Raw genomic sequence first — 19659 nt, 5'->3', positions numbered from 1 at the left:
CCAGGCGTTTCTGGGAAAAACTTGTGTCTATGGAAGTGCTGTTTTGCATTGCCATTTAAGGCAATTTGAAATAGGTTTTTAGTAATTTTGTCTCTGATGTATTCCACCCACACCCACGGAAGGGAATGTTAGTGTGTCTGTGCAGTTTTGTTGCACCTTAGTAGAAACAGTACCACTGTTTTGCTCTTCTGCATTGGCAGGTAACTAGCTACAGCCATGGACGCAGAGTCCTGTCTTTATAACATCTGAGGCAGCTCAGGTGGTTGGCAGCATCCTAGCAGCAGCCCTCAGGATGAATGTTGCTAGATTTCCTAGCATCTTTCCCTTTTAAGTCCTTTAAAATGCAGCTCTGCCAACTGATGGCTGGAAATCCCGTAGTGCTGGTACAGCAGTGTGAGGCTGCCCGGGAATTCTGTCTGGCTTTGAACAATGATAGCAATCCCCTGGTATTTTACTGCTCCCTTAAGTAATTTTGTAACCTCAAGAAAGTAACTGGCCACTGGGGTTATTAGAGCAGTTGCTGAAATAAATACATCAGATTTCCTGTAAATAAAGTTACTTGCTCTGGGATTTGAGTATGTGTATGTACACATGTGCACTGGTTGTGTGTGCAGTGCTTTTCCCAGGGCTGAATGTGAAAGGGGGGGGAAGGAAGAGTAATTTTGATGTAGAACATATGTTCAGTGAAACAGAAAAAATACTTTGTTTTTGTACCGTGGAATGTTAGTTTTCCAAATCCCAGCACGTGTAGAAATTAACTGAACTTTAAAATAAAACACTGTAGTTCAGGGAAGGAGGTGTCAAATTAAGTAATATGTAGTATGAAATTATAATGAATTTATTGCTAAAAATTGTATTTGTAGATTTCCTAAAGCTGTTACATTTCAGAAGGAAAGATGAGGGCTCTGCATGTATATTTTCCATATTTATAAAGTGGTTAGCACTCCTCTAGTCCTCACTGCGTTTGTTTTTATGACTAAATGTACTGGTTCTCTTACTTATTTTTCTTAGCAGTTCCTTTATAAGTGTGAGAGCAGAATTAGCTGCAGACAAAAAAGCCCCACGGAGTATATCCCTGTGTGAAACACATATTTCCTTAGCTTCAAGAACCTGTCAGATCAGGGGAAGATCATGGAGCAGATCCTCCTGGAAGTACGCTAAGGCACGAGTAAGAGAGGAAGGAGAAATGAGATAACCAGCATGGCTTCACTAAGGGCAGGTCCTGCCTGGGCAACCTAGTGGCTTTTTATGATGGTGTAACTGCATCAGTAGACAAGGGAAGAGCCGCTGATATAATCTGTCTGGACTTTTAGTGAAGCCTTTGACATGGTCCCCCATAATGTCCATCTCTCCAAATTGGAAAGATGTGTATTTAATAGGTGGACTGTTTGATGGATGAGGAACTGGTTACAAGACCATATGCAGAGAGTGGTGGTCAGTGACTGCATGTCTGGATGGAGATCAGTGATAAGTGACCTTGGGGGTCATACTGAGTGGGACCTGTGCTCTTTTACATCTTCATCAATGACATTGACAGGGGGATCAAGTGCACCCTCAGCAAGTTTGTGGATGACACAAAGCTGTGTGGTGTGGCTGGCAGGCCTGAGGGGTGGGATGCCATTCAGAGGGACCATGACAGGCTTGAGCAGTGGGCCCAGGTGAACCTCATGAGGTCCAACAAATCCACTTGCAATATTATGCCTGGGTCATGGCAACCCCCACTATCAGTACAAGCTGAGGGATGTAAGAAGGGAGCACAGCCCTGCTGGAAAGGACTTGAAGTACTGGTAGGTGGCAGCTGGATGTGAGCCAGCACCGTGCCCTCACAGCCCAGAAAGCCAACTGTGTCCTGGGCTGCATCAAAAGAAGCACAGCCAGCCCGGCAAGGGGGGTGATCCTGTCCCTCTACTCTGCACTGATGAGGCCTCATCTGGAGTACTGTGTCCAGATTTGGAGTCTTCAGTACAGGAGAGACTGGAACTGTTGGAGAGCATTGTCCAGAAAATGACCCAAGGGATGGGAAACCTGCCCTATGAGGACAGACTGAGGCTGTTCAGCCTGGAGAAGAGAAGGCTCTGGGGAGACCTGAGAGTGGCCTTTCAGTATGTATAGGGGGACTGTAAGAAGGAAGGGGAGAGACACTTTAGCAGAGTCTGTTGTCTTAGGACAAGGGGAAATATAAAAGAGGTGAATTTTAGATTGGATATAAGGAAGAAGTTTTTAACAATATGGGTGGTGTGGCACTGGCACAGGTTGCCCAGAGGGGTGGTGGATGCCCATCTTGGAGACAGTCAAGGTCAGGATGGATGGGACTCTGAGCGCCTGATCTAGCTGTATGTGTCCCTGTTTACTACAGGGGAGTTGGACTGTATGACCCATAAGGGTCATCAAACATACATGAACCTGTCATCTTTCTATTCATCTTAGGTACAACATAATAAAATGTTTTGCCCTTTCAGAAGTCAGTTATTGCTCTTTTATTTGTATTCTTTCATTTGCCTATTAGTTCACCCAGTGGATCCTGTTAATAGAACTTCTGTATGCCAGTTTAGTGTCATATTACTTGGCTACTTAGAAATTCTTTCCTTCTGCTTCCCCTTTAAATATTGCTTGTACGCAGTAGAACTCTTTCCTACTATACAGCTGTTTGTTTAAACCAGAATAATACTTTAAAATGTTAGCTTAACACATAGCCTAAATGGCCTACAAAACATTCATGTTGATGTCAGTGCCAAGGAAGCAGAGAGCCACTGGAATGTTTTCAGTTACACGTATCTGCTTGTTAATGGGAAAGTGAATGTATTTGTCAAACTGCAAATGCCAGCAGGCCATAGTGCTAGTGTTACTTTTAAACAGATGTGTGTTTTCCAACAGGATCATAAGAAGCAGAAGACACAAAGTGAAGGAATCTGAGGGAAGTTGTGTTGTGGGAGAGTGCTTAAGCAGAGCGATGTTTACAGCTATAAATATCTGAAGTGGGTTTATGCTGAAGTGTGAGTAGTAACCCTTTCCTCTTGCCAAAATGGATAAACTAGCACATAGTCTGAGCATTCATCAGACTTCTGTCCTCTGACTGGGTTCTTTTGGATGCTTCACCTGGAGAGAGTATGATGTTTCATAATGCGTGTATTTATTTGGAGAGATTTATGGCTATTTGGAATTCTTGAAATAGCAATGATAGAAAATATACTGAAATCAGAATACAATTGTAAGCTACTGGTAGCGAATAAAATAGAGCAGTGGTAGTAGATAGGTCAGTCACTAACCCAGTGTGACCCCAGGTACTGGTCTCTGTGCATCCTGGCACAATGCTGGGTGTCCCCATTCTCTGGAAAATAAAACATGGGTTGAAACCAGCTCAAGCCCAGTGCTCTGTTCAGATTTCTTTTGTTAGTTCTTCAGTTTTTATACATTGGGCTGGCAGACTGTGACAGACATTTGTGCACTTTAAAATGAACTCAAGAAGAAACATTTCATCTACTCAACTATGATGTAGTCAGTTGATCCACTCCACTGACATAGCTGTCTATCTGAAACAAAGGCCGCCCTCCAGTCCTGCTTGTGTTGACATAAATTCAGCTTTGTTTGCAGCAGCTGTGGTCAGGCACACCCTGCATTATTCCCTGAGCTTCGTGAGTGCATCATCCTTGCCCATCTCCTCTTGAGCCTTATTCTGTTGCATATGTGTAATGGTCACAATGGTGTTTTGTGTTGAGATTATCTCTCAAGAGAAATCGGAACTCATAGATTTGTTTGATCAGTCACTTATGTTGTGGTGCATTGTTTTTCAGTATTTTGGTTTGTGAAAACCAAGAACTTTCAGGGGAATACCAAGCCCTTCAGGCCCGTTGCAGGCCGACAGTTTCCCAGAGGGCTTTGCTCCTCCTAGTCACTTCCCCAAAGCCTGAGCTGTGCACTCCCAGCATGTCAGACTGTCTTCCAGATGCAGTTGTAGTTGTAGGACTGTTATAAGTACCACAGTGTTGCAAGGTAAGCAAGAAATACAAGGGTGTGCTCCTTGTGGTCTTTTTGGACACAGAGAGCAATGTAAGAAAGCATATCAAACTTTCTGGTTTTGCCTTGTATTTTCTATAGAAAATGAGCTTGTAAGGAAGATGAATGTTGCAAGTGTAACTGTGCCTGTACTTAGATCGTGAGCTTACAGAAGAGCCAATAACTACTGATTTACATAATTGACTTCAGGCACAGAGGAATGGAAAGTAATGTTTAAAAATTCTCAGTGTTAGTCTGATTAGTAATTTTTCTCTCATGAAATAGTAACAGCCATAAAATTAATCCCCTGCCAACAATTGAGATCAATATTACAATAATTTAAACTGAAATGAGCTTTGATTGCTGAGTCAGTTGTTGCATTCTGCATATATATATATGCAGCCATCACAGCTAAAATATAGACAGTACAACATCTCAGTTCAAAAATGTTAATTGAAAAATGTATTGACTTGGATTAGGAGGTTTCTTCTGCATGATTGAGGTTGGATGAAGGAGTAAACAAAAGGCAATGACAAATGACTGTGTGTCAAGCTGAGAGGACTTTGTGGTATTAGGAGGAAGGGGTCTTTTCTTATTCAGTCTTAGTCGTAGAATCATAGAATGGTTGGAGTTGACAAAGACCCCTAAGATCATCTAGTCCAACCATCTACCTACCATCAATATTGCACCATTAAACCATGCCCCTTAGTACATCATCTGCCTTCTCTGTAAAGACTCCAAGGATGGTGACTCCACCACTTCCCTGGGAAACCTTGTCCAGTGTCTAAGCATTCTTTATGAGAAGAAAAGTCATTATTAATTATCTAGAAGACCTGGGTCACAAGTTAATTTTTTTGATTGTTCCGAGTGAAGATACGTAAACGTGTGGATCAGAAAAATCTCAGGAACTTGGAGTTATAATAAATATTTCTGGAAGATACTTTGCGTTCCAGGCGAAGTGGGGCAATTAATCCTGGTTGCCATGATGAGAAGAAAACCAAAAGAAGCTATGGCAACTGGCACATAGACATAGAGTGCAGGCGTATGTCAGGGGTTTAGGAGAAATCACCAGCAACCTCCTTCCCCCAAGTGCCAACTGTGGCTGTAGAGGCTTTTAGGTGTTCAGGAGAGGTTGTAAGTCTTGCATAGAGCCTTTGGGAAAGGCTTCACTGCTCCATTTCAAGCCCTTTCCTGTCACTGTCATGAGCTCTTTGTCCTTATGGGGGCCTGGAGTTACTGTTGTAGTACAGGTACCTTACCCTTGAAGTAAGAAACCATCAATTATCTAGGATTTATGCAGATACAGATCTGCTGAAACTGTTCATGCCAAATATTCACCCAAGGGATGTGTAAATACGGACAGTGACAGGCGTCCTTCCAAAGTGGTAGTGTAGGTGCAGTTTGAGGAGGGCTCTGGAAGTACAGTTGGTGGTATGGCTGAGGTGACTTCATTGTGCAGAAGCCAGGAGGGGTGGTCCCCTTCCTTTCTGCCCCACTGTTACCCTTGGCCAGGAGACCTGGTGCCTTTCCACCTCCGCATCTGCCCAGTCTGTTGACTTTGGCACTCGCGGATGCTTTACTTCAGCAGTTTGGTTTGATAACCTGGCAGAGAGCAATTCATTTTGTTAGGCTGGTGCTGTGCTGTGTTAGTAAATGAGGTTGGCACGGTGACGGATCCAATGGACGGCAGGGTAGCTCAGCAGAAAGAGGAAGAGCGTGCTGTAGAGGCAGGAGAGTTTGCTTTGCAGTACATTGGCCCTCAACTGCAGAGCCCTTTGGGCTCAGAGCTGCTAGGCTGGAGCAATAGGTTGTTAGCATGTGTGGTTTCACCTCTTTCATCTGCCTGTGCCAGCTGGGGATAACCTCTTCAGGGAGTGAACTGCATATAAATTGACTGTTTAGTCACTTGAAAAAAAGAGAGCGTGCAAGTGCCTAGATAAAACTGTAATAAAATTTTAACACAGGAATTTGTCCCTGTACGTTTATTAGCTGACATCAGTGGAGCTCTCTGATAGAACTGGAACACAGCTTACTCTGCTGGTAGGTGGAGAGTCCCTTCAGCTGGGTTTGTCAGAGCTGGTAGTGCTTTGTTAAAAACTAACCAGCAAAAAACTAAAAATACGCTCTTCCAAAATGACATCTAGGCTTGCAGGAAAATTTAGGAAATAAGTAGATTAGGATTGGAAATAAAAATGTGCTTGTCCTCTCCCTGCCCCATTACACATACACAGGTTTAATTAAACATGAAATACATCTGCTTTAAATTGTTTTCATCAGCTGTTATTTATAGAATTAGGAAGAAGCCGTTCCAAGAAGACATAACACATCCATTCAGTACAGCCACATACAACCCTTTCAGCCCCCCTCCTCAAACTGCGGATAATACAGTAGGTAGAACTGTGGCTTAAAATCCCTGGGAGCTGTGCAGCAGTTGAGCTCAATGTGTTGTTATCCTTAAAATATCTCAGAGCTGATGTTGCAAAATCGGCTGCAGGCTTGTTTGAATCAGGGGAGAATTCTAATGCTGAGCAAATGAAAAATATCAATGCGTAAACTTTTCATTCCATGTTGATCTCCAAACAGTTTCAAAGTACTCTATTAGGAAAAAAGAGAGGTTTTTATGCTGGGATTACTTTTTCAGGTCTTGTAAAGAATGCATTATGCGTGTGGCAAGATAAAGCTTTGAAACTCAACTTCCATCTGCGCTGCACGACAGTATCTTTAGATAATTCCATGTTTGAAATACATGGTTTTGGAAATGAAATTAGTTTGTGTCATGCATGGTTCCTGTAGAGATCAAAGGCAGACCTGTTAATGCAACTATTGCTATTCATGAGTTTCATAGCCGTGTGAGTTTCAAGTTAATTATAAATGCTTTTTTAATCACTTAACAATAGGGTATCAGAGTCTCATCTGGGCATTATGCATATAGCCCTCACTTTTTTTTTTAATTAAAGCAAATTCCTACTTTTTTTTTTTTGCCAAGAAATTAATTTTGGTGGTAATACTCTTGGATCTAGCAGGTCAGGATATGCAAATCCTCTTTCAAATGCTGGACACTCGTGTGATGAATGTCTTTATTTTATTATCCTTCAGCTGCCCCTCCCTTGAGTACGTAGTTATGTAGTAGCCTGGTTGTCATGGGAGATTGTGTAAAGTGCTCTAGTTCTTCTAGCAGAGTTTCTTTTGTGACAATCCTATGTAAATGTGTGCATTAGCACTAGTAGATAATGTATTTTGAGAAAAATGGATGTATTTCTCAATTTTAATTTTTGAATGCTTTGTTTAATAGATTTTTAAACCTGAAGAGACAGTAGGGCACCTGCCTGACCTTCACATAAGACTACAGTGCTTTATTTGAATATTGAGTATCACGTTCAGTTATTTTAATTAGGCTAAACCATTTCAGTCCTCTGGAAATTAAATTCCTGTGCACTATGGAATAAACAGCAGTGCCAGCGATGCCCAAGGCACTTGTAGTGGCAAGGAATGTTGGATGAAAATATAGATGAATCATCCTGTGCTGCAGAGGCGGGCAAGAAGGCCTTGAGTGAGGTCTGCAAGCAAGTGGTCAACCCAGCTCCTGATTGTCTGCTGAGATGGGGCAAGCAAGGTGCATCCGTCAGGCATCTCATGGACATAAAGGATGTCTGCTCCAGCTGTGAGAACGGGCTCTGCAGCTCTCTGTACATCAGACCTCTGCTGTTTCTGAAGAAGAGCAATGGCAGGGAAAAAAAATATGGTCAGTCAGTTGTGTATCTGGGGAAAAAAATCTTCCCTTTAAGGTCTGATAACTATAATTAAATCTTGCACTACAAGTGCTCAGAGCTTGCAGAGGTCTGTACTGACAGTCTTCTGATAGTCTTCTTTCCCATGTAAAGCAGAACAGTATTTATTAAATTCAGACTGCAGTGCTAAAAAGAATTGCCACAAGCTTTTGATCTAGCTTTATAAACATTCTGGAACTAAACAATTTGATTAATTCTAGAGTTAAACATCAATTACAATCCTTAAATATCTACAACTGCAAGTGTTTTGTTTTTCAAAGAAGAAAATTAACCTTCCCATAGTCTTTCAGCCCTGGTGAATCTGCCATCTAGTAAACTGTTCTCTTTTCAAGTTTTCTTCCCACTAAGCAATTATGCTTGAATTTTGCTTACACTCAGTGTAAAGCTGCTGGGTCATACAGCATCTCGATTGGCAAACCTAGAAGTTCCTTGACTGTCATTTTCTGTAGTTTCCATGTTGCGCTCAGTGATCCAGCCTTCTCTCACAGTGCGTGAAGAGGTTGGGCTCTTCAGATGGCCAGTCTCAGAACTTCTTTCTCCTGGATTTTTTCATAGTTCTTCTCTGAACTCCTCTGTTTCCTCTGTTAGGGCCTAAGAACAGAGCCTTGTCGTGTGGTCCTTACTAGACCAGTGCTGTGGACAGAGGGAAGTGGAGATCTGTCTACTTGATGTTGTTCTTCTTAAATTAGAGAGAATCACATTAATTCTGTGATCATTCCGTTTAATAGCTCTTCATCTTGTGAAATTAGCTGTCAGGAGTTTCTAAACAGGTGACCAGTAGAAGCAGACCTTCACATCCCTTCCTTGATGTGGTCTGGCTTCATAGAGGTCGGTGGCAGACACTGACCCCTGATGAAAGCTTGGTCACTTGTGCAGTGGGGAAAGCTCTGCTGTGCCATGTTCTGTAAGTTCTCTGCAGGACCAGACCATGATCTGAATACATGGTGACTGTTCCACAAGTGTGCCCACCTTACTGTGTGTGCGGGTACACATCAACATGCTTTCAGGGGACCACATCAGTTAAGACCAGTGTCTCTGTTTCTGGAGGGATGTTATACACACATTTCTTTTTTCTCATATGAATGTACTTTGCTACTATTTTGATGTTCATTTTTCAGTAGAAACTTTGTGATGAAATACATTAAAAAAGATACGTAAATGCTTGAGTTGGCATCTGTGGCTAGGGGATGTGAACACTTCTTTTTCTAGGAAAGTGGTTTCCTTTAGAACAATTAAAATCCTATTGTTTGACTGAGGAGGTGACCTTGCACATGGGCAAGAGGTTAGGAGGCAGAAAGGCTTATCCGTTTGGCTTGTAGGATTCAAAAACAGGCATGCTGCCAGCAAACTCTAACTGAGAGGAGGATACACTTTAAAATAAAGTTTGTAGTGTTGTTTTCTGTGGGGCTTTTTATGTGCTTGGGTTTTTTTTTGTTGTTTTTTGTTTTGTTTTGTTTTTAATGGACAGGAAGTTTTCTTTCTCTAATCAAAACTAGATAACTTAAATATTTTTCTTTGGTAATATCCTGACATTGTCCATGGATAGGGACCTCCAGAGGAAAAGATAAGTGCTAACGGCTGCTTATGTCAGCCTGTTCCCGAAAGAGAGATCATCTGTCCAGCAGACATCAGAGGAGTCTGCCTGACAGAGGAGCGTGTGCACGGAAACCAGATTGTAAGATTGGGACCTAAGTAAGATGGTAATCTTTGATTCTCAGTCATTGTCATCATTTATTCTGTTTATTTCAGTGTTTGAGATTTGATGGTGTGCCATCACTGGGAGTTTTTCTTTCTGTATGATGTTACTGGCTTATTTGAAAAACAGCAAGAAAATGCAGTGTGGGGTTTTTTTTTCACTTCTTAGGAGTTTTGATATCAGTTCTTAAGTCATCCCCAAACTGTGTTCACAAAGAGGGTTGGGAATCCAAAAAGTGGGGTTTTGACTATGGAAGTAGTTGTCTTAAGGTTACTTGCGTTTCAGGGGAGGCAGCACGGTTCATAAAGCAGATGGCACAGGGGGATTGCTCAGGGAAAGTTTAGACTTAGTAAAATCTCAGAAATCAGATTAAGTGGACAGATGGAATTCTGCATTAATATGCTAACATGGAAGGGTTGTTTTTTTTTGTGTTTTTTTTTTTTGTCTTTTATTTCACTATTTCACTTTCCCAAATTATAACCTTGGAGATGCTATTTTTTCTTTATATAGATGACAATAAATTTAGTACTAGGAAAACGGAGTTGCACTTAAGCAGCTGTTTTTACTGTAACTGGTAGTTTTGGTTTGCTCTCATTTGAAAAACAAGCTGTGATTGTTTTCAGTTTTTTCAGTGATTGCTGAGGGAAGACAGAAATACAAGGAGTTTAGGCTAGAGTTACTTGCCTGTCCATGTACAAACAGCAGCCTTGATCTTCATGGGATTTAACCCTGTATTTGCTGCATTCCCACTTACCCGCTTTTCCCACTTCCCAAAGATAGGGTTGCATGGTTTTCCAGGCTGCTCAATTTATTTAATAGCTCGATTTGTTTAATGGTGGCCCATTTCTGCCTGCAGTGCTAGGCAGGGACACACGTTCTTTTTGCCCATTCAAGGTATGTTCACTAGTGGAAATGAGCAGTGATAACAACCAGCTCGTGCGCTGGACATGAAAGACTGCTGTAAGAATACAGTGGCAGCACACGTGTGTGCTGGTGGTGGCAGATGATTGCTGGCTCTACCTGTGCATGCCCAAGTGGTACTGGGAGCCAATAGGACACCACAGGCATGACAGCTCAGGTCCAAAAGAGTCCCATTCACACCATAGTGGTCAGGAGCCAGGTGTGTTAGAGCTATAGGCATAGCCTGTTGTGAATGTAGCTGGCGTGTCTGGGGCATGGGGGTGGTCAGAGTTGTGAATTCACCAGCCTGGAATCTGTTACCTCAGCCATCTCTGCTTGGCAGCGTAGCAAAGAAGCACCAGCACTGGCCGTATGCCTCCAACTTCCAGGACCTTCCTCATCACGCTTCTGAAATGTACTGCAGAGGTTTGTTTTCATGGTAATCTTTCTTTGTAGATAGTTCTTACCTCTGTCAATGTTTTAGAGAGAGTTTTCTTCAACAGTTTCAGTTTAAAGCTTGTGGTCATTGTATTGCTGTGGGAATCAAAGTGATAACGAGGGTTCAGTGTCCATGACTTCACTGCTGCATTAGATAAGGAAAAGAAGCTACTGTATGATATTAAAAAAAACCCTTAATTTAAGCAAATGATGTACATTTTGTGTGTATGTCAGTGAAGATAATGCATGAAAAGAAAGCAGGCTGTTCAAGCTGCTAGGATTTTCTCTCAAGGAAAAAAATCTAAATAAAAGAGTAGAAGTAGCCCCAGTGATTTAGTAGCAGGACATCAGGACTTCTTCAGGCCTTCATCATTGTCATTTGGAAACAGCATTTTAGAAACTCCTGCCTTTCCTTATCAGAAAGAGGTGGTTGCAGGCTGAAGCTTGTAATAGGGAACTAGAGCACGAAAGAGAAATGAATTTCCTTCTGGAGATACTCATGGCTGGCTACCGCTCTTCATCACTTAATCAATTTTAGTCATAGTTCCTATTCTAAAATGTTATCTACAGGGAATCAAATAGGTTTGAAACTTGAGTTATTTCTAATTTTTTTCCTTGATTACTATTTAACAGAGAGAGCAGTGTTGCTCCATGGTTCCTTATGTATGGTTGTTTTAGGAAAGGCTTACTTACAGGTTACTGAGACTGGTTATGTATGATGTTCAGCTTGTCTTACTCTCTTGCTTTTCTTTTAATACATGATCCATTATTCTTAGCGACATCTGTTCTGGGGATTATTATCACAGTAGCTATCTGACTTTAGATCTCAGTGTTCCTATGGGTTCTGAAAATAAAAACTTGTATTGCTTTTTGTCTTCATGTTTGTAAATACATATAGAATTCATCAATACATAGATACACATGAATGCCTCCTTTTATTATTGTGGCTTTCATATGCATGAAATCCCACAAGTTTTTTGGTCATCAAGCAAGTTTTCTGAGGGGGCATTCTGTATATATTCACCAGTGTATGTACACTGTTTTTTCAATATATGTTGTTTTCTTTGACTATTAAATGTGAAACTGGGAACAAGTCCAGAGTCTTTAATAGCTAAAATGTATTTCATGCTGATCCCCACCAAATTGGCATCATCCACTGCCAAGTTCTAAGGCGAGGGCTGTGATGATGATGAATTTCTCTAATGGGGTTTTTGTTCTGGGCTGCCTGATATTAATACTTGTGTATTCTAGGATTTAGACAGAAGGTCTCTGCTTATTAAAGGACCCAATATCTTTATAGCTAAAATGCCCTTAGGATAGACATACTGATATTTTGAAGGGTTGTATTAGATCATGATGTCCTTTTTTAAATTTTATAGTGCTGTGTTATGTTTCTCAGCTTACTCAGCTGTGTCATGTCACTACCGAAATTCACAACCTAGCTTTTGTTGAGCTCTCCATTGTTCTTCTTGATGTGATGTCTTGCTGTTTTATATGAAAATAATTTCTTAATACCCTAATATGCAGTATTAATATAATAGAACTTTATTCCCAATACTGTTCCATAGAAATTACTGTGTTTCTGAATACATATGAAAATGAAGTCCTGTTCTCATTTCTGGGCAGAACATGAAGAAATGAGTTATGCATGGAGAGTGAACATCTCACTTGTTAGTGGCTGCATTTCCATGACACCAAAAAGAGGGATTTCACAAAATACTGTGCAGCACAACCTTGTGAGATGAAGTAAGCCGAGGGAGGAAAGTTCATGCAAGAAGATAATTTCCAAAGGTGAATGCAAGGTCAAGAGTGTAGGGAGAAAGGGAGAGAAGAGAAAAGAGATAGGCACTCATTTAGGAGAATGGGCAACCATAAAGGAAACAATCCAAGGACTGGTCTGGTTGAGGCTGTTAGAGCACTGCTGGGTCTTTTCAGTGCAGCATTGCATTTAAGTCATAGTTACTGGAGAGGCAACAGCTGCTACTTTACAGCATAAGACAGAGGAACTATTGAAGGCAGGGAAAAGTATCAATATGGAAGGTCCCTTTCTGAGGGACCATCTTGCACTAGCTTTGCTTTGTGCAGCAGAAGCTTTGTGACACAACGTGTGGTTTAATCACAGGGGTGTCTTAAAGTGGACAAATACTGTGCATCTGGAAACATTTAAACAAGCAGTTTGTTTCTGGGAAGAGGGTGCATTACTCAAGTAAAATGTAGTTCATTGTGTTGGCTTCTGACTGTATGTCTGCAATATGTATGATACTCCTGACTGGCTTAACAATCACTTTTCCACCACTTACACTCTCCAGTCGTGCATGGGGATGGCTAATTCACATGTGATGTTTGCTTGCCACTTCTAACACTAGGTGCTGCGATGTATTTACTCCTTTGGAAGCAAGGCAAGTGAACAGAGGCAGGCAAGGTGTTTCTCTCTTGCCCATTGCTAGCACTCTACATCCAACCTGTTTGTGCCCTGTTTTGAGGATAACGACCTGATCCTTTAGGGTTTCACTGCCCTGGTTAGGCTTCAGCAGAGAAGCACAGTACCAGCTGGAAGGTTCAAAATCTCTGACTGTATCACAGCCTGCATTCCCCTGAGCCCTTCTCACTCCTCATGACTGCCTGATTATAGAATCTTAGAATGGCCTTGGTTGGAAAGGACCACAGTGATCATCCAGTTCAATCCCCTGCTATTTGCAGGGTCACCAACCACCAGACCAGGCTGCCCAGAGCCACATCCAGCCTGGCCTTGAATGCCTCCAGGGATGGGGCATCCACAACCTCCTTGGGCAACCTGTTCCAGTGCTTCACCACCCTCTGTGTGTTCTTTTGCTGGCCAGAGAGATTTGTCTCTAGGGAGGAGTGTAAGAGTACAACTCACTTCCCAGCTGTGTCCTCTCCCCATCCCAGGTGGGCTGCTCATCTCTGGGGAGTGGGCAGGCTGGAGCAGAGGCACAGCGGGGCAAGGTCCTGTGCTCAGTATGATGTTAGGCAGCATGTGTGTTTAGTTAGGATGCTACCATGAGTCTGACATGTGATTCATCAGCTGAGTATTGCCAGCTACAGGGGATATGCTGCCAACTGAGTATGGGTAATAGGTGCAACATACATGTCTTAAAAGGTAGGATTAGCAGTAGGGCAGTAATTTAGGGCCACAGCACATGGTCAGCCTCAGGACTGCAGAACCTCTAAAGAGCAGCTGCCTGAATTGGAGAGTTGCAGGCCAGGAAGAGAGGCCATACTGTCACCAAAGTTTTAGAGGTTAGCAGTTAACTTCATGTCTTGGTGGCTGTTGCTGTGATAGCATGTTCTAAGTTTTGCTTCCTGCAGAAGCTGCTCTGATTATGATCACTATGATTGTTTGTCATTACAGAAGTAACGCTGAAAGTCCACGTGAGCGATGCCAGCACACATCAGCCAGTAACGGAAGCCTTCATTGAGGTTTTTACCAACCAGATCTCCATTGCATCTGGAACCTCAGGAGCAGATGGCACTGCCTTCCTCAAGTTTCAGTATAAATTGGGCAATCAGCTGATAGTGACTGCTAGTAAACATGCCTATGTGCCAAATTCTGCACCATGGAAACCTGTAAGATTGCCTGGTAAGAGATCTTTATTTTTGTTCTGAGGTAAGATTTTGCATCTAAAGGAAGTTATAATTTTGTATGATGTATTTTAATGCTTGCAGTCCTGGGTGGTAGGAAGAATATCTGTGAGTTGCAGAAATGGGAGGTTCTTTCCTCAGCTAAGCTGTGGCATCAGGACTGTGCAGAGATCCACACTCCTCCTACCTTTCCTTGATATGTCAGTTTTCAAACAACTGTTGATGCTCTTACAGCTCCACAGAGCATATGAATCTACTCCAGATCTTTTTCCTTATAGGAACTGTGTTTTTTGGTGCTCTGTTTCAACAGCTGTGATGTACTAGTTCTTTTATCTCCCAAGGTGTAGCAACAACTGTTGTGCTGCAAGCTGTAGTTTACAAAACAGCCCTGGACTTTCAGCTCTTGGCCATGTCCCATAGGAAATCTTTCTAACATAATTAACATGATTAATTTCATCAGCAGACAAATATAATAATAATAATACTTAAATGATATTTCTTGTCCAAATGGCTCAAAATTTTGTCCATCTCTAAGGATATTCAGGACTCAACTGGACAACCCAAAGCATGGTTAAAGCAGGTGACTTCCAGAGATCCATTCCAACCTTATTCTATTTAGAAACTTTCTTAATGTTATTTTTTTTCTCCTGTTTAAATAAGATGAAGTGCAGCTTCCTGGTGTATTTAACATACTCCTTAACACACAATCATACATGGCTAGAACATGCTGTAACCTTTTCTGGTCTCTTGTCTCATATCTTTACCACTCACACCATAGGTCTTTCAAACACAGCATATGCTTCCTGGGCCTGGAATTTGTTGATTAGGTTTTTTTGCTTGTTGCTTTTTCTTAAATATTGATTTTGAGGGAAGGGATTCAAGCATGGTATTGTTTTGGTAAGTCATTGAAGATTAAAGAGCTGTAGTTATATACAGTTTCCACAAAATCTTTATTTCTACAGCTGAAATCTGAGCTTTACTCAGAAAATAGATTCCTTTCACCTTTATCTTCCCCCATTGAAATTGGCGGATCGTTTGCCATTGATTTAATTGGGAGTAGAATCCTTTCTGTACCCTAAACTTAATCCTTCCTTTGATTAAAGAAACAACAAGTTACAACTTGATACCCCTCATGTTGATTTAATGGGTTTGTTCTTGGAAATGTGACATAGAAGTTCAAACCCTAAATACTTAGGCTATTATTTTTTATACTGTAAAGCTTCAAAGTCTGTGGTGTTTAACAAACTTACTATTTATATTTAAATGCCCTCCTATTATGCTTGTAAGTAGCGTAGCATAGTTTTGAAAATGGAAAATTTTGTTTTTAGTGGTTTTAATCTGGGTTCAGTGATGGGGAACAGTCAGCATATTTAAATCTTGATTCTGCAGTGTACATCCTAGGTACACACTTACAGCAGGGTTTTCATTTCCTGAAAAAAACAGTACTTGTAGTCATCGTCCCACAGACCAGATATGCCATTCTGAGCAGCGTTCCACACACACCAGTGGTTTAAGCTCATGTGCCATCCTGTATGCGATGGTGAATTAAATATACAGGGATTTATTTGCACCACTTCAATGTGGAAATGATAACCACAAGCCGGGAGTAGCTTTGAAGGCTGCAGGGTGATAATGTTTAAAGCACTGCAATAGGACTTTTTTTGAGGGATCACAATTCTTCCATCATAGGCAATATACATTAATTATGATTTTATACTGGAAGACTGTGCAGCCACTGATCTCATGGTAACTTTAAGAACCTAATGTCAAGGATTGTCCTCTTAGTTCAGCAGGAATAAACTTTTCTCATATTAACCAAAATAATTACTAGCTCTTTACCACTTAAGAAGGAGGATTATTTATTTACGTAATGATAAATGGTAGAAAGAAAAGATTAAGATCTCTTTTTCCATTAAACTATTTATCAGCAGAGCCATGACTCCGCTTATTAACAGTTCATTAATTTAACATCACTTGAGTTGTTGAAGTGTTCATGATGGAAGATGTGCTCCTCTATTTCTTCTTGCTTATACATAGATTTTTCTTTATAAATAATTTGAAAGAAAATAAAATTGCAACTAGTAGTCCATATTTAAGCAGATTTTTGGGGGAAATTACTGAGCTATCCCAATTCAGACTAGTGGTAGTGTCACCCAACACATACCATGGGAAAAACTAGTCCTAGGATCAGAGAATGCTTGCCATGCTTGTGAGGGAGGAGACCTCATCTGGGAAGTGGTAGCTGTGCAGAAGATATGTAAGAGATGTAGTAGATGCATGGTTGACAATAAGCTTCTGATATAGCACTGCAAGAAGAGAGAGTAATCTGTAAAATAAAGAGAAATAAAGACCAGGAAGATGGGGTATACTGTTTCAGCATTTTCTCTTGGTGGAGCCTCTCTGGTAAATGCACATCTAATTCTGGATCCACAATTCAAGAGGAATGTTTAAAATTGCAGAGGTATATCAAGAATGATTTAGGATTGAAAAATATGGCATATAGGGAAAGACTTATACAGGCTTGATTTATTTGGTTCAGCATAGGAAAAGTCCTGAGGTGATTTTTCATAGTCCATCAGCACCTGCACGGAGAAAAGGAGGTGTGTAAGAAAAGTCTTTCATCCAGCAGAACTTGATTGAGAAGATGTTCAATACATTTTATTAGGTAAAAAGACACACAGTTTAACAGCTATTGTAATTAGTGCTAGAATGCTGGTGCTGTGGTGTATTTTTCGCCACTGGACACTTTAGAAAAAGACTGATAAACTGAAAAACATATTGTAGAAAAGCTAAGTGCAGCTATTAGATCTGAAGCAGTATTAATTCAGGAATTAATTAATTAATTAATTAACAGGAAAGGCTGTTATTACATAGGAGTAAGAGTGGATCATCACAGTGGTCCTTCTGGCCTTAAAAACAATGATTTCCTATCTTTGTCATGCTGAAAAAAGATTGGGCAGAAGAACCCATGGGAAGTTTAGGAATTATCTATGCATTATAATGGGGTACATACATAAAAAAAAATGGGGTTGGTGTGGTTTATTGTATCCCCAGGGTGTCTAAGTTTTATTAGCGTTCTTCATGCGAATTAAGCTACTGAAGTAAAGACAAACAAATTTTGTACTTGTGACCATGGTGCTACTTACAGTAGGCATCCTTACTTATGTTGCATAGATGTTTCACATGCAGAGCATTTGAAAGAAAATTCTCAGCTGTAATTGCAATAGCAGTGTGGCCTCTCTTTTGTTTCTAACACCTATGCTAGAATAGCTCAGGTGGAAGGGCCCTACTCATACCAGAGTCCATCTGCATAGTAACTTGAGGGCTAACCAGAAGGTATTAATGAGGGCATCATGAATGCCTCTTGAGCACTGACAGGCATGGGGCACCAGCTGCCATGCTAGGAAGCCTGTTCCAGTGCTTGAGCACCCGAACCGTGAAGAAATTGTTCCCAGTGTCCGGTCTGAACCTCCTGTGGCACGGCTTACTGCCAGAGCTGCAGATAGCGATGAGATCATCCCAGCCTGATCAACCCAAGTGCCCAGAGCCCCTCCTCACAGCCCAGGCCTTCCAGCCCTGTTACCCACTTTGTTGCCCTCCTCTGGACACTTTTAAGGGCTTTAACATCCTTTTTATATTATACTGTGGAGCCTAGAACTGCACGCAGAATTCAAGATGAGGCCACACCAATGCTAAATGCAGTAGGATGATCACCTCTTTTAACCAACTGGCTGTGCTGTGTTCAGTGTAACCCAAGATGTGATTTGCCCCTTGGCTGCCAGGACACGCTGCTGGCTCATGCTGAGCTGCTCTCCTGCCACTCAGCTTCTATCTGTGCCTGTGTCCAGCATTGCTCCATCCTGCACAGCACCTAGCATTTATCCTTGCTAAATTTCATGCCATTGGTGATTGCCTGCATGGTCTCTGGTATGAAGGCAGGCATGTTCACTGCGGGGAAATTTTAAAACCACATGACAGTCTGAAGAACTTGTGCTGTTCATCTGTTCATCAGTTCTGGAAACGTTTTCATGAGCTTGTGGTCACCTCAGCATGGAACAAGCACTTCCCGGATAAAAGTATGGGATAGTGCCCAGGTATCAAAAATGACTAGTCTGTATTCATTTCCTCCTGTCTTTCTATCTTTGAAAGCCAAGCATGAAGCACAGTAAGCTCTAATTCTTACTGTATTCATAGTTACATGTTTTTATGGGTGCAGGAATCAGACGTTGTCAGTGGCCAAGTCTGTGTGTAATTAAGGTCTGCTGGGTTTGGAAAGTTTGGAATGAATTTGTTTGTTAATTTTCACTCTCTGGGCATGTATGCATATATTCCCTCCCAACGCACCAGCACCCACCCACCCTCCTTCTAAGGAATCCAATGGCATGCAGATTTCTTGCAGCAAATGCCATTTAACTATCCCTTTTCATACCACCTGATGGAATTACACTGATTCTGTTATATGTAGAGGTTCCGTACTGTAGGCAGTGACTCAATATGGACATGCTGTATTTTAGAGCCAGTTATTCAGACTTACTCACCATACGTTGCATTTCCTTATGACTTTTTATGTAAGTGTCTCAAAGTATTTATAAGTTAAGTTTCATTAAAATTTTTCTTATGTAAGATGTATACAATTTCACAGAAAAATTAATTCAGTCAGACTCAGTGTTTCACTCATCTTTATGTAATGACAAGTCTTTTTGTGGAGCTGGGAATATAACCTGAAACCGTGCTTTCCACTGTACCCTTCTGTACTTTGAGCTGCCATGCATGACTTTATTTAGATTGGTAAATGCACATGGTTTCTCTCACATATATAATGTGATTTTAGTTTCGGTTGCCTGTTTTTGCAAAATAAAATTGTGTGTTCTGTTGTTCTCAAGTTTTGTTTGTGAGATATATCTCACTTAAACGACTTCTCTTCCACAGTCTTCTCTTCACTGAGTCTTGGCCTTCTTCCTGAACGCTCAGCTACTCTAATGGTCTATGATGATGTAGTCCAGATAGTCTCAGGATTTCAAGGTATGCTGATTTTTGGAAGATGTAATTGAAACTTAAATGATATTTCAAACAAAAAAGATGCCAGTCTGGTACTTTTAGAACTATAGTGTGGGTGAGACTAGTATTTTATGTGGAATTGTTATGAGTTCCCTGAGGAGTGTTTCTCTCTGGGGTGATTTTACTGAATCGATTAATTGGAAAAGTCATCCCTAATTGCTGTGACTAGGGAATTCAAGATAG

At 41.2% G+C, this 19659-nt stretch overlaps 1 protein-coding gene across 1 annotated transcript in view; it reads left to right on the top strand.

The window, feature by feature from the left end:
- The window catches only part of FAM171A1 (family with sequence similarity 171 member A1), an 84897-nt gene that overhangs the window by 34817 nt on the left and 30421 nt on the right, over nucleotides 1–19659 (top strand). Inside the window, exons 2-3 of the mRNA XM_042889123.1 lie at nucleotides 14189–14416; nucleotides 19348–19440. Coding sequence (XP_042745057.1) covers nucleotides 14189–14416; nucleotides 19348–19440 — 321 coding nt within the window. The remainder of the gene's footprint in view (nucleotides 1–14188; nucleotides 14417–19347; nucleotides 19441–19659) is intronic.

The sequence above is a fragment of the Lagopus leucura genome, unplaced genomic scaffold (assembly GCF_019238085.1).
Source record: "Lagopus leucura isolate 7727_CA_CO unplaced genomic scaffold, USGS_WTPT01 Super-Scaffold_100157, whole genome shotgun sequence".
In the NCBI taxonomy this organism is placed as follows: domain Eukaryota; kingdom Metazoa; phylum Chordata; class Aves; order Galliformes; family Phasianidae; genus Lagopus; species Lagopus leucura.
This window is presented reverse-complemented; position numbering and strand designations above follow the sequence as displayed.